General features: G+C 40.4%; 2 protein-coding genes across 4 annotated transcripts; one reads left to right on the forward strand and one right to left on the reverse strand.

Annotated features, from left to right (window-relative positions):
* Positions 1 to 48: 48 nt before the first annotated feature.
* slc2a10 (solute carrier family 2 member 10) lies at positions 49 to 8,106 on the reverse strand. 2 transcript variants are annotated; one of them, XM_067503844.1, is made up of 6 exons: positions 7,952 to 8,106; positions 6,470 to 6,542; positions 3,976 to 5,241; positions 3,611 to 3,733; positions 2,022 to 2,157; positions 49 to 1,877 (listed from the first exon to the last, which is right to left on the reverse strand). In XM_067503844.1, the coding sequence occupies exons 2-6, from the start codon at positions 6,471 to 6,473 to the stop codon at positions 1,772 to 1,774; spliced, it is 1,635 nt and encodes a 544-aa protein (XP_067359945.1). In that variant the 5' UTR covers positions 6,474 to 6,542; positions 7,952 to 8,106; the 3' UTR covers positions 49 to 1,771. The 2 variants fall into 2 exon arrangements, with proteins under 2 accessions (XP_067359945.1, XP_067359944.1); XM_067503843.1 differs by having other exon boundaries at positions 3,976 to 6,542.
* Positions 8,107 to 8,109: 3 nt separating this feature from the next.
* tp53rk (TP53 regulating kinase) lies at positions 8,110 to 13,586 on the forward strand. 2 transcript variants are annotated; one of them, XM_067503867.1, is made up of 3 exons: positions 8,110 to 8,567; positions 9,360 to 9,697; positions 11,149 to 13,586. In XM_067503867.1, the coding sequence occupies exons 2-3, from the start codon at positions 9,493 to 9,495 to the stop codon at positions 11,634 to 11,636; spliced, it is 693 nt and encodes a 230-aa protein (XP_067359968.1). In that variant the 5' UTR covers positions 8,110 to 8,567; positions 9,360 to 9,492; the 3' UTR covers positions 11,637 to 13,586. The 2 variants fall into 2 exon arrangements, with proteins under 2 accessions (XP_067359968.1, XP_067359969.1); XM_067503868.1 differs by having other exon boundaries at positions 9,377 to 9,697.
* Positions 13,587 to 13,600: the final 14 nt, after the last annotated feature.

Below are 13,600 nucleotides of genomic sequence, written 5' to 3' on the forward strand. Positions count from 1 at the left end.
AAGGAATGATAAGTATTATTTTATTTGGGAAACTTAAATACCTGTGTGTGTGTGACAAAAGTACTCTCAGAATAACAACTGGAGGTAGATGTTTCAGTTAATGGGATGAAAGGAAGGTGTGAGCAGGGTCAGACCCAAAATCTGAACGATGACCCCAGGTACCACCCCCTGCCAGTGTGACAAGGGGATAGATACTTGTAGAACTTTCAGCACAAGGAGAAGTCTGCAAATCTGAAGCTGAAATAAATTACTCTCTTTTTGAATAAATAAAACTTTATTATGTACATTTAAGCTCGCTTATATTTTGTTATGATATGAGATTCTAGCAGTTTATTACTAAAAGGATGACTTTTAGCTCTGTTTGTTTATGAAGTATACAATGGTAAATGGTAATTTAAAAATGTTATTGGCTACATTTCTGACACTGAACAAACTTTATAATCACACTATTCAAATAATAGTATACAGTATTACTTCTCAAAAAGCTTTTTCCTATTTGACTTTTAAATCTTTTTCCAAAATGTGCTACCCTATTTTGAGTGTGTCACCAATAAAAACCGTTTCTAGATCTGCCCCTGCTAGTCTGGCAGGTCCTGGCTGTTTAAAAAAGGGTTAGAAATCTGGGTCTTTACTACTACACAGGTTTGAAGAAGCGTGTCATGGCTCAAACAAAGGAAGTTTCTGAAGAGAGTAGAAGAGTAGTTGATGCTCACCGAACTGTGTTACAAAAGACTTCCTAAAGACTTTGGCATTATTAATAGAGATATAGAGCGTCGATTTATTTGTCCGTGATATGAAGCTCAACAGAAAGGGGATCATAGTGCGTAACACAAAATTGACAGGGTAATTTGAAAGTTCTTTGGCTAAAATGATGGCATGAGCATATGAAAAGCATGAGCACAGAAACCTGGGAAATAATTAAATAAGAGCCAAGAAGTGGAGTCGCACTCTGATGACAACGACAGGCTGCTGATTGTTCTGCTTAAAAAAAGCTGAACTTCATTAAGGAAAAACACACATTTACGGTAGCGCACTGTTTTCACCAGAGGAAAAAATAAATAAAGTAAAGACCTTATGACTTATGGATCTCATAAATATGAGAAAATTTCACAACCTGCCATATAATCATCGGGTTTTTAAGACGTCTTCAGTATCACAGTACGTCACAGTACGTTCAATACGTCCAAAACTGTAACGTTAAAAGGAAATTTCCATAGATATTTCAGTAAACCTTTCAAAATGTCTGTAGTGCAATTTGCAGCATCTCGTTTAACAGTGTATGTTTGTTCTGAGGCAGGAGTTTGAAGGCTACACAATTTGCCTGAGCGTCATCACAATTTCAAGTTTCCTACATTGATACGAGGAAATCAGCAAGTCATCTCTGCGTCTAATAGTACAAAGTGAAAATGATCTGTTAATAACTATACTATATATATATATATATATATATGCATAATGTTTTAAAATGTAAACATAGAGGCTAAAAATTAGGCTAATTTGAAAATCTATGAAAACTGTCACTGAACTAAGACAAAAACCGGAATATTCTAATGCAGGTTCTGAAATGTTCTCATATTTATGACGTCGATAAGTCATAACTATGAGATCCATATCTTGTAAAAATGAGATCCGTATCTCGTAATTACGATGGCTGCTTCGATCACAACACACTGAACATTTTGCACAAATATCAGAGCAGGGTGCAGCACCTGATCTCATTCAGAAATTCTTCAGCGTTTCTGTGTAGTGTAGTAGACCACTTGCCAATATGCTAATATCCCCCTGAGGTGTTAATATGACAGTCTACTCTCTGGTACTGAGGAGAAGTGTTTCTCAGACTGATGCAGCCACACCACTCCTCCTGACTGCGGTAAATCCTGCAAAACAAGACCGAGAACACACACACGTCTCAGCATGGCACGGCACATCATTAAGAGTAGAAAAAGGACTTGGGCTATTTGATCTGCAGTGTGCAGTTAGTAATAGTAAATACATTTGCGTCATAGTATTGTGGATTCCACCTGTTTAAACGGAGCTCCTTGTCAATTTCCTGCAGAGTCTTCCCTTTGGTCTCAGGTAGCATGAAATAGAAGAAAATTCCAGCTACCACCGCAGTCACCCCATACAAAACAAACATCCCCGACAGGCCAATGGCATCTGTTGATTAAAAACACAGTTATATTTCGAATAACTCTTGCATAAGTTTATAACCAACACCAAACACACAATGCAAAAAAAATGTATCAACAAACCAAAGGTAAGAGGATAAGTGGATTTATGGCATCAAAGGTATCAAAATCCTTAAACATTCTTTTAGGCCCTGAGAGTTGAACATAGGAAACCGCAGACAAAGTAAGATTTAATTGGTTTCAACACAAACTTGGTGTATATAATAAACAATCTGAGCATTGGGAATTCCAGGGAAATGGGATCTCACAAAGTGCGGTGCTGGGATGCAGCAGCATGGGTCAGGGAAAACCTCTTCAATGAATGAGGCAGTTGATAGGATGCTGATTTTGTGCAGCTGATAAACAATCAATGGTAAATACAGGAAAGTCTTGGTAGGGGTCCTTAAATGTGTCTTTGCTTTGAGTCACATACATGAAATAGTGTTATATAGGTATGAACCAGCACTGTGCCAGTTTTTTTTTTTTACTTTAATGTAAAAAGCTCTTCCTTTAATTATATTGTGGAGAGACGTCATATTAGTCTGTAAAACAAACAAACAAACAAAACAAAAAAAAAAAATCGAAAACCAATTATTGATGGATTAATCGACAAAAAAATTATAATCGTTAGGTGCAGCCCTTGATAACATTACTAAAGACAGGTATTTTACTAATAATCTTATTCAAGAGATGAAAGTTTCAGAAGATTAATACAATGAAATTAAAAACAGTGTCTGACTGCTTCTGCAGACTGAGCAGGAGGGAGAAGACAGACAAACTTTAAATGTTAAATTGTCTTAACTTATATTGCACTTTTCTACCTATTGGCGCTCGAACCGAATTACACTGCTTCTTATTCACCCATTCACACTCACAATAACACACCGATGGGGGAGCTGCTGTGCAGGTGGCCAACAGTCACGCGGACCAACTAAGTGGGGGTTCAGTGCTGCCATGCTGCTGTAATAATGTGCAGAATGTGTTTTGACATTGTGTTGCTGAAATAAACAGGACCACAGTCTGTGTGTAGATGATGAACCTTTGCAATCTGAAAACATTATTCTTAACCGATTGCACAGTGCATGAAAAGGGAACATTATTACATTGTTATAATCATATATAGTTTGCGTTTTGAGACCCTATGGCACCAAATAATAATCTAATCCAGTTTCTGGATTCACAGAAATTACAGTGGCTGGACCCAAATCACTGATGGTTTTTATCGGTTGTACTATGTATAAATGCTGAAAATGGCCAAATCGTTGTCATTTCAGAATAAGATACAGAATACAGGTACTCAGGTATTCACAGGTTGTGGATTGGCGCTTTATAAATAAAGTTAAATTGAATTGAGGGTACAAGTAGAGATTACGATGTAACTGTATCACCAGTAGGAAACTCTACGTCAATTTCCACCACGATAAAGTTTAGTCGCTACTCACCAACAACATTCAAGAAGGTGAATGTGACCAGCAGGTTGGCAGCCCAGTTGAAGCAGTTGGTGAATGCGAAAGCTCTTCCTCTGACTGCTGCTGGAAAGATCTCACTCAGGAGAAGCCAGGTCACTGCTCGAAGACAAAACGGGAGAATAACTGTCCAGCTCGAATAACTCACTGGAAGAGATGCAGCTGTATGGGAGATTATGTTATTTGAAAAACTATAAAGCTATTCTGCTTGGCATTTTACAGTAGTATCTGAAGTGATGGTACTGTTATTTTAAAACAGATTTAAATGCACAGTTAAAAAAAAAAAGCAGGTGAATTTACTTAAAATCTAAAAAACACCCATTTTGAGTGAATGTACAAACTTGGTCCAAATCCAATGGAGTAAGCACTGACAACAGCCATCATACAAATGAGGATAATCCAGTTTACGACTGAGCCACTGATGCTCTGAGAGGACTCTGCTTCAAGTGGGTGTTCAACTATATCAGACACCACCGTATCATCGTGTGTATGGTTTTGAAAAAGTCTGTAGTTCTCAGCCTGAGGTGCGTCAATCACTGACTCATTAGCAACAGGTAAATGATGTAGACCCGTTATGTTAAAGTCCTTGGAATTGCAAGGCCTCTTAGCATTTCTAAACGAATGGCCACTGAGGAGTCCGATGGTTATCAGACATACGGCCATAACAGAGCACCCGGCAATAAGCAAAGGCCTCCTGCCCACCCTGTCTGAAAACAGCATAGAGGTCAAAGTAGCCGCCACTTTGACCAACCCCAAGCCCACAGAAGCCAACACTGCCGAGGCATTGCTCTGAAACCCCACCGAGTGGAAGATGGTGGAGGCATAGAAAAGAACGTTCGGCTGGCCTGTAAACTGCTGAAAAAGAACCAGTCCCAGCCCGATGACAGTCCGAGTCCTCATGTTGTCTTTACGCTGAAACATGTACATGCTGTCGTACTCAACCTTCTTGTTGTCTTTGCTGGAGAGGACTTGTGAGTCATCTGGTTCTTGAGATTCAACAGGGCTCATGAGGTCTCTTTCGGGATGACGGACATTGTGGTTTAAAGATTCCTTAGAGCTGGATGGTAGAAACCAGATAAAGAGCAGCTGAAGTGAAGCTGGTACTACAGCTAATCCAAACATCCATCTCCACCCTCTCCTGGAGTCAGACAGGATGTAGTTGATGGCATAAGCTGCCAGGATGCCCACAGTGATCCCAGCTTCATACAGTGTTACCAGGAAGCCTCTGCGGTCGGGGGAAACCATCTCAGACACAAAGATGCAGCAGGACATGGAGGATATACACATGGCAAATCCGACTGTGACCCTGCCAAGCACCAGTGCAGGGTAGGAACTTATGAGCAGGACCAGGCTGCCGATCAGGATCAAGATGTTGCTGAAGAGGATGGAGTTCCTACGGCCATGACGGTCTATGAAGCAGCCACCCACGATGGAAGCCAGCAGAGCCCCTAACAACAACGAGCTGACAAGAGCCTCCTGTTGGACACACGAAAGCCAGAACTCTGCCTTCAGCTGTAGCAAAGCACCTGAGATGATGCCCAGCTCGTAACCAAAGACCAGGCCACCCAGAGTGGACACCACACTGACCAAATGGAGGATGGAGCAACCTGGGAGGAAGGAAATATTCAAATAGTTCATTTTTTGGGGAGAGAAACAAGATGTACTTTTACAAACCAGTGTCATTTCCAAGGTAATTTATGAAGTTTTATGTGCATCTTTAACGTTAAAAAACTGTGATAATGTCAACAAAAGTTTGCTATAGTGTTAAACATTAACTTGACCTGATCAGTCATTGAAACAGTGTTGTCTCAGTTGGTTTGACAATTAACAAGATTACCAACAGTTTGCCGTCCATTTGGGTCCGTGTAACATTCATGCTAAAAAGCTGGCATATTAAGAATTTCATTTCAGAGTCTATACATCCATTATCTATCTATTCGCTCATCCTGTTTTAGGGTCACAGTGGTGCTGGAGCCTATGCCCATTCTTGGGGCAAGAGGTGGGGTCCTCCCTGGACAGGTCTCCATTCTATCTCAGAATGGCAGAATTTCACACTGACATTCGCACATGAATTCTGCATAATGAATACTAAAATTTGATAATTTGGTTAATATAAAATTATAATATTCCTACACTTTTATCAAAATTAAATGTGGATACTGGAGTGAGTCCTACAAATTGGAGATGACCCAAGCCGACAGTGACAGCCTAATTCTGCCTTTGCTTTCATGAGGCTCAAATAACTATCACACTTCAGTCTTTGAAGCAGTAGTAAAGCATTAAAGTTGCTACAACAACAATTTTCAGTCATTATGGGTTATTAGCCGCTGGGTTACCTGCTCCAATTTAACTCTAAAGCACGTGTAAAAAAAGTGAAGGGGTCTGTAGTCACTCTGAATAGACACCTCTGTCTGCACTGTACTGATTGTATTTTAGTTTAGTTCTACATGAATAATACACATTTGCTCTGGTCTGACTGCAGCTGTTCACCACATGCCTTTGATGTGCAGGATCTATGGACAGAAATTCAAATGAGGCAGAATAATACTCAAGATTAAAAATTACACAGTCGACCATGTGGTTAAATTAAATAGTTCCTTGGTGATTGTACACGCAGTGCATAAAAAATATCCCACAGAGCTTATTTTTGGTACATTTACTTTAGGGTTGAATCACAGGTTTAAGGCAAAGATGTGGGTTTCTGCATTGATTCAAACACTCATCAACTCTACAGTGGGTCTCGTTTGCTTACCTGACCTCAGTGACAGCCACAACCAACTCTTTGCAGCATAAATGTCCCTAGAATACACGAACATTCATTTCCAAACAACTTACCCATTGCTTCTGTGAGGTTAGGTTTACATTTCAGCCTGTTGCAGGTCTAGACTGGTTTCTTAGAAGACGCCTCCTGTGAAATATGAGCAAATTATTAAAAAGAATAACCTAGACAATCGGCGGCTCCTGTGATGCTCTGCCTGTCTGACACCCAAAGTCTCCTGCTCATATAAAAAGACACAGGAACCCGTTGCAGCCCCATCCCCATGACAACCCTGTTGCCGATTGCCATGATTTCATTATGGAGTCCACTTGAGATGCAAGGCTCTTTAGAAATCAGTTTGTTGTTTAGTCCTCTTTTTGGTTTGTACTTGTCAGCAGCACCTTGTTGCTTCAAACGTGAATTGTAATGGAAGACTTGAGGATTTATATGTTGTTGTTTTTTTCTTAATGACGCCAAATTCAAAGAAAAGACCAAAGAAAAACAACAACAATCACAAGTGTTATCCTGTAAAATTGGTTGACCATCACTGACTGGAAATAATAGACACAGGCACATTTTCTGATCAGATTAGAGGAACCTGATTCAAAGGCCCGGGTCTTTTCCAGAGAGGTAGAACAGATGCTGTATCGAGAGTTTGCCTTGTAGGCTTTACCAGACTGGAGGCAGCACACCTCAAAGTCTTTGTCCTTCTCGAAACCAGATTAGATTACAGCATGGATTGAAATAAGAAGGCAGTAGGTAATAAGAAGAAAACCAAATATATTATGCTTCTAAAGTTTTGAGAGGTAAAAAGTATAATAAAAGTGGTGCCGGACATCAGAAAACTGAGGTTTGAACTCAGGGGGGACAGCAGGTCAGTGGAGTTGCTCTTCATATTTTCTGTTTGCAAAAGCTCGGTTAAAGAACACAAAATTAGCACATAGAGAAAAAGAGGGAGAGAAAGATTTTTAAAAAATGATACAACCTAAACTAAAGGAGACATACAATTAGTTTTCAGTATGTAACAGAATTACATTTAAATGAAGAAACAAATTTATATCTTGTCAAAGATATATTTATTTATATGTTTTATATCTTCTGCAGTTCTGATTCATCAATGATGTATCAACTGCACCAGTACTAGTTTATATTCACTTCATTGACTTATATTCAATTGTCATATTAAGCTTTACTGAAGTGCTTTGTGCAAACGAGTTGGTTTAATAAGTGATTTACTGTCCACAAACTTGGATCCTGTATTTTTTAAACTTTCTACATGTTTTGTGACTGTGAAACATGGAAATACTGTGGAAACCGTGTTAGTACTCGAACGTTGCGCAGAAACACAGCGTCTGCCGGTATTTCTACCTAGTTTAAGACAAGTCTCAGCCTGACGGTGGGGACATTTTCTCCCCGAACGTCGTGTTGTGGACATGCCGGAGCCGTTATTCATCAGTCGGTGAACGAACGGGACAGGAGACATGAACTGAAGCTGCCCGTTCCACATCTGCACGGACAAACACGGAAACGTTGGTCTCTCTAAAGAGACGCGGACTCACCATGACCAGCAGCGGGGATTCGGATGCTCCGGGACAACGCTGCCACTTCAGGAAGTTGGGCCGACGTGGCAGCACAGTCGAGTTTCCAAGAGCACAGACTTGTTGGCGAGGTTTTGACGCCAGAGGTCGACAGCTGGTCAGTGATTCCGCTAAGGAATGTCCCACAGAGACTCAGCCCACCGCCCACCGCCCACCGCCCTCTGCCAGAGGCGTATCTAGAAACTTTTCATCGGGGTTCCCAGACTGGGGCATACTCCCAAAATCGGATGGCACATCTGGAAAATTATTTAAGAGGCTTAAACCCAAATCAAATTCTTTTTTGGGAAATAACAAATTAATCGGCTGATTGTGTTTGTTCAGTGTCAGAAATGTCGAATGTGTAACTCATCTGCCATTTTTGACTTTAAGAGTCATGAACAAATGTGTCCATGTTAGGAGTAATCTGCCTGGTTGGAACTGCTACAAATTTCTAATGTGACAAAATGTTAGTGAAGGTTTTCAGCCATCCGGGTTTTGGTATTTTGGTTTTCTTCTCTCAAACAGAGGAGGAACCTTCAGGCACATCCTGTCCTTTATCTTGCTGCCCTATCATCCATCTCCAGGAAGAAGAAGTCCAGTAAGCACGATTTAACCTTTATATATTTATTTACAATGCTCAGCTCTCCTTGTGCTGAAAATTCTACAGCAGGTATCTACAATTTTGTCACTCTGGAGCTAATCAGAGTCTGGGGGCAGCCAGGGTGACCCCAGGCCACCGCTCTGGCTCAGCCCCTGCCCACAGTTCAGCTCTTACGTGTGGAAATTTCTTTGAATCAATTTAGGTGTACACTTGTTCTACTCCATTTCAATTCATTTGCATTTTCCAGAACCTTTACCAATCCCATAAGTACTTTATGGGAAAATGGACCCAGTGTTAATAAAAGTTGCACATGGTATGATTGAAGATTTTCATACATCATGTTGATAATGTATCCATACCTGTCAAAACCATCGCTGCAGCACCACAATGGGATCCTCCCCAACAAAGCATTGATGACATTGACGTACTCTGAATGTCCTGCTTGAATCCTTTGCCTCAGTGCGGCTGTTAATGCTGGATCCCAGCTGTCCTAGGTCGAGAAGCTTCTTTTTATCTAGAATGCCGTACTTGTATGTAGCAATGTTAAAGTTAGTCTATGCACATAGAAACAATCGCCTTTACAAAGTATGAGACACACTTCAAGGGGGCCTTAATTTATATGTGGGTTTCCTCATTTAGCTGTTGTACTTCTGCTATAATTCACAAAATGTACTCCAGATTAATAGCTTAAAATAATATTGCAACTAGAAAAACATTTACTTTCATCTGTTTTTTTAAACAAACATTTTTAAGTACTCATAATACATTTTCACACATGTACATGTATAGTTTCCTTCCCTCTGTAGTTTGCGTTTACCGGTGTTCGCCGCTAGGGGGCAGCATGCAGAAGCAGCGGCAGCGAGAGTACCAGGAGCGCGCACAGTAGAAGAAGGCGGAAGTAAACACGGCCCAGGAGAAGAGCATGGCGGCCCTGGAGTTCCTCAGTAAGGCAATGGTAATAAAACAAGGGGCAGAGGCTCGAGTGTACCGTTCAACGTTTTTGGGAAAACCGACGATTGTCAAAGAAAGGTTCCCGAAACGCTACAGACACCCAGTCCTGGACGAGAAACTGACCCACCGCCGGACGGTGCAGGAGGTCCGCTCCATACTCCGCTGCCGGAAAGCAGGCAAGTCTCGTTTTAACCTAAGCTAACGATCCCTGGCCCCGAACCAAACCGTCTGCACTTGTTATGTCGAGTTTTACCAACCTACCAAGATTTGCAGAGTTTACATTTAATTCATATTTCAATTTGATTTGACGCGTCCTCTCTGAGTGTGAGGGAGTGTAGGAGCCGAGCAGTCCATCTCATGTTATATCGGCTTTTACCTCTTGAGAAAATAATTCGATTTATCTGTCAGCTGAATGAAATTTACAGTGTAGCTGCATCCACTTTATATAAACACATATTTTCTGTATATCGAAAACTTAAAATCCTTTATCCTCATAGATGGACGTTTAATTGAATTTAAACAGTTCAGGGACACAATGAAAGTAGGGGTATGGTTACAAATCCAACCAAATATATAATGATGAGAAGTTGAAAGGTTCTGATAACAACTTTCACAAAATCTAAACTGATGTTTTTACTGCTACTTCTGTTTGAACAGCTGAATAAAACCCCAAGATCCAAAGTGATTGACGTGACAGAAACAAACACTTTCCTGATTCTGCAGTAAATTAACATTTGATGTGTGTTTCTTGTAAATGATCCAGTCGATTAGCACAGTGGTTGCTGAAACATTATTCGTTGATTACATTTTAGATTAACCTAAGAAGTAGTTAATAATAATAATAATGTAACAGTTTGTTCTTTATCAGTATCCACTTGTCGAATCCTTAAAAAATCGGGTAATCGACTGTTCATTTTAGTATGAAAAAGGGCTCCACAGAGAGAGAGAGAGAGATCATTTGAAATCCTGTTGTGGCAACATCTTGGTAATAGCCCTGAAACTATAATGTAACTGTAGTAAAAAAGATTTGAAGAGAATTTTAAAGAGTAGCTGAAATTACAAATCAGATCAAACTACAGTGTAACACCACCGCGAACACAAATTCAGTACCTGAAAAGGAATCTAGTTAATGTTTTTCTGCATTTTGAGTCTCACACATTATATAGCCACTAGATGGCAACACACTAAGAAAAAATTGTGATTACTTATTTTGTTTTTAATTTCTATATTTGCTCATTCTGTAAATGTCCCCACTGTTGGACAAATTCAGGTTTATCTTATGCAGGTTTATCTAAAGTAGTCCCCAACAAATGCTCTTACCTGTTTTTTGTGTAATGTGAGTTTCAATTTATAATATCCTGTTTTAGTTTTGTGAGATGTTTCTAATGGAACCAGTGGACCAGTGCCACAGACAAAATAGGGAAGACAGAGTCAAGCTAAGCCGTTGATGGTTAGTCTTTTGATGTTCTTTGTCAACAACTAGGAAATGCAGAACAGTATGAGCTTCATCTTTGAGGTTTTTGAACCCAGGTTAATAGTATTAATGTTTCAGCTTTATGTCTTTAGATTGCAACACCACAGCCATATTTTTTGTTTTATTACAATCTCCTTCAACTGTTGTCTTCAGGCATATCTGCTCCTGTAGTCTACTTTGTGGACTACACCTCCCACTGCATTTTTTTGGAAGAAATCGTGGGTTCCTCGACTGTGCGTGACTACATTGCATCCAATCAGCAATCTGGTTCCTGTAGGCAGCAGGACCTGGAGCAGCTGGCTGAGCGGGTGGGCAGGATCCTGGCCAAAATGCACGACGAGGACGTCATCCATGGAGACCTGACCACCTCCAACATGCTGCTGAGATGCAGCCCGGAGAACGGGGAGTGTGACCTTGTGCTCATCGACTTTGGCCTGAGTTACATCTCTGCTTTTCCGGAGGACAAAGGGGTGGACTTGTACGTGTTGGAGAAGGCCTTCCTCAGTACCCACCCCAACACAGAGGCACTGTTTGAGAAGCTGCTGAAGAGCTACACAGCATCATCCAAGAAGTCGCCAGCCGTGATTAAGAAGCTTGACGAGGTTCGGTTAAGAGGGAGGAAGAGGTCCATGGTGGGGTGATCCAGGCTGTGTGCAGGCCTGGGACAAGTCTTTCTGATAACATGGAGCTGTTATTGTGAAGACTGCTGTGCCTAAAGTGTTCGCGAAAGAAATAATTAAATAAAAATAGAAGGTTGTGTGTACCAGAATGTTCTTCTGGTAAATTTAGCCTTTAACAACAAAACACTTTCAATTTTCCTCAAATTTTCCGTCTGCTGCTGTTGCAGTAAAATATTAAAGAGTTTTTTTTCAAAAATGATTTGTGCTGCATTTGACTTAAAAAACTCCAGTAAGTTAAAGCAGAAACTTTAATCTCTAGTGTACGTAACTGATTTGATGAGTGAGTTAGTGAGTGAGGTTATCTACACATCTTCATTGCTGATGGAACTGATGGACTTAAAACAAAAATGCTAAATTTATTTATAGTAGTGAAGTTATTAAGCATTGATATTCAACAGTTACCTGCCTACTGTCATATGAGTGAATGAATATTCTGTTAAAGCTCCTGATGTAAACTAAGAATCCAGTCTTTAACCCTCCAGAAAGTAGGTGTCTTTATTTATGCTTGTTGATCTAAATCCATGCCCCAGAAAAAAAATGGAACAAATCCTGGATCTGCTTTTATATTCCATTAAAATGTATGAACAAAATGTTGCTGCTCCTATCAGTACAGGTGTGTACAGCGGATTTTATACAGTAACTACACACAACATCTGGAGCTCTGTTCACATTCCCTGAAGATCAGTTTGTGCCTTCATGACTTTCCGCTTTACACCAAGGTCCCAACATACCTCCTGAATATCATCTCCTGAGATGGAGTTTCTAAATCATGATTTAACACATTAGGAAAATAACCCATTCAATAAAAGCAGAGGCAGGCAGACTATACCACAGTGATGTCAGATGTCTCAGTGCCTATAGTTCCAACACCAGACATTGCTTCAAAAGTGTGTTCAACAACCCAATTTTGTGCAGTTTTTAAAAATGCCCTGGTCACCATCTTGGTCCTATACTGTCCTTAGTAACTCTGCAACATCCTCAAACATGATGTGTATTAAAAGCCACTATTCACACGCTCACTTACGAAATATCTGATGGTGGCCTTAAATGTGCGCTGCTACGTTTGACCATAGTTCTCATCCAGCACGTGGACGATGGCAAATGTCAGCAGATGTTTCTCTGGCTGGAAACGAGAAACCTTTGACATTGGAACAGTTGGTATCTGAAGATGTCCACCGTGTCTCACAGGTGAAGACTTTTAGCTTCTGTCAGTGATCAGGTGCTGAGGGAGGTCAGGAATGAGGACGCTGCATTTGTATGAGCAGCTCAACACATCACTGATCATCAGCATGACTCAGACAAACTAAAGATTCAAATATTAAGTCTCACAGTTGTTGGTTCAATCCCCAGCTCCCCCCATGACATGTTGAAGTGTCCTTGAGCAAGACACTGAACCCCAGCTTAGTTGCTCCCGGTGAGTGTTGGCCAGCTGCATAGCAGCTCCCCCACCGGTGTGTGAGTGTGTGTGTGTGATTGTGTGTGTGAATGGGTGAATGAGAAGCAGTGTAAAGCGCTTTGAGTGCCAATAGGTAGAAAAGTGCTATATAAGTGCAGACCATTTACCATATTCTGTAATATACTAAAATCTAATAAATATTTTGTATATATAATACAAAAGTCGTAGGCCAATGTTTATTTTTTGGTTTCCTAGTCCTTTTCATAGAAGCCATAAGAAAACCACTAGAAATCAGGTCCACAGACATTATTTACTCGGAAAGTTGGGAGGTTTATATGGAAAAGGAAGCTGGGTGGGTTTTGTCAGAGACCTCACTGTGAAGAAAACGTGTTTGAAGCTAAGAAAAACTTGGAATATCATCTGCTGTTATATCCTGACCCACCTTGTCTCAGTGTCAGGGATAATTTATAATTCTGAATAATTACTTTATAAAACGACCAGTGTTTTCAGTTAGTAGTTTTAGTTTTTA

The sequence above is a fragment of the Channa argus genome, chromosome 5 (genome assembly GCF_033026475.1).
Source record: "Channa argus isolate prfri chromosome 5, Channa argus male v1.0, whole genome shotgun sequence".
Classification (NCBI taxonomy): domain Eukaryota; kingdom Metazoa; phylum Chordata; class Actinopteri; order Anabantiformes; family Channidae; genus Channa; species Channa argus.

Bases quoted from the DNA above. Each gene is read 5' to 3' on its own strand.
- slc2a10 (XM_067503843.1), bottom strand. From the start codon at position 5,317: ATGACACTGGTTTGTAAAAGTACATCTTGTTTCTCTCCCCAAAAAATG. The intron at 3,734-3,975 runs GTTTGTACATTC...GTCTTCGAGCAG, and splicing joins CTCCATTGGATTTGGACCAA to TGACCTGGCTTCTCCTGAGT. The intron at 1,878-2,021 runs GTGGAATCCACA...CTTGTTTTGCAG, and splicing joins AAGGAGCTCCGTTTAAACAG to GATTTACCGCAGTCAGGAGG.
- tp53rk (XM_067503867.1), top strand. From the start codon at position 9,493: ATGGCGGCCCTGGAGTTCCTCAGTAAGGCAATGGTAATAAAACAAGGG. The intron at 9,698-11,148 runs GCAAGTCTCGTT...TGTTGTCTTCAG, and splicing joins ACTCCGCTGCCGGAAAGCAG to GCATATCTGCTCCTGTAGTC.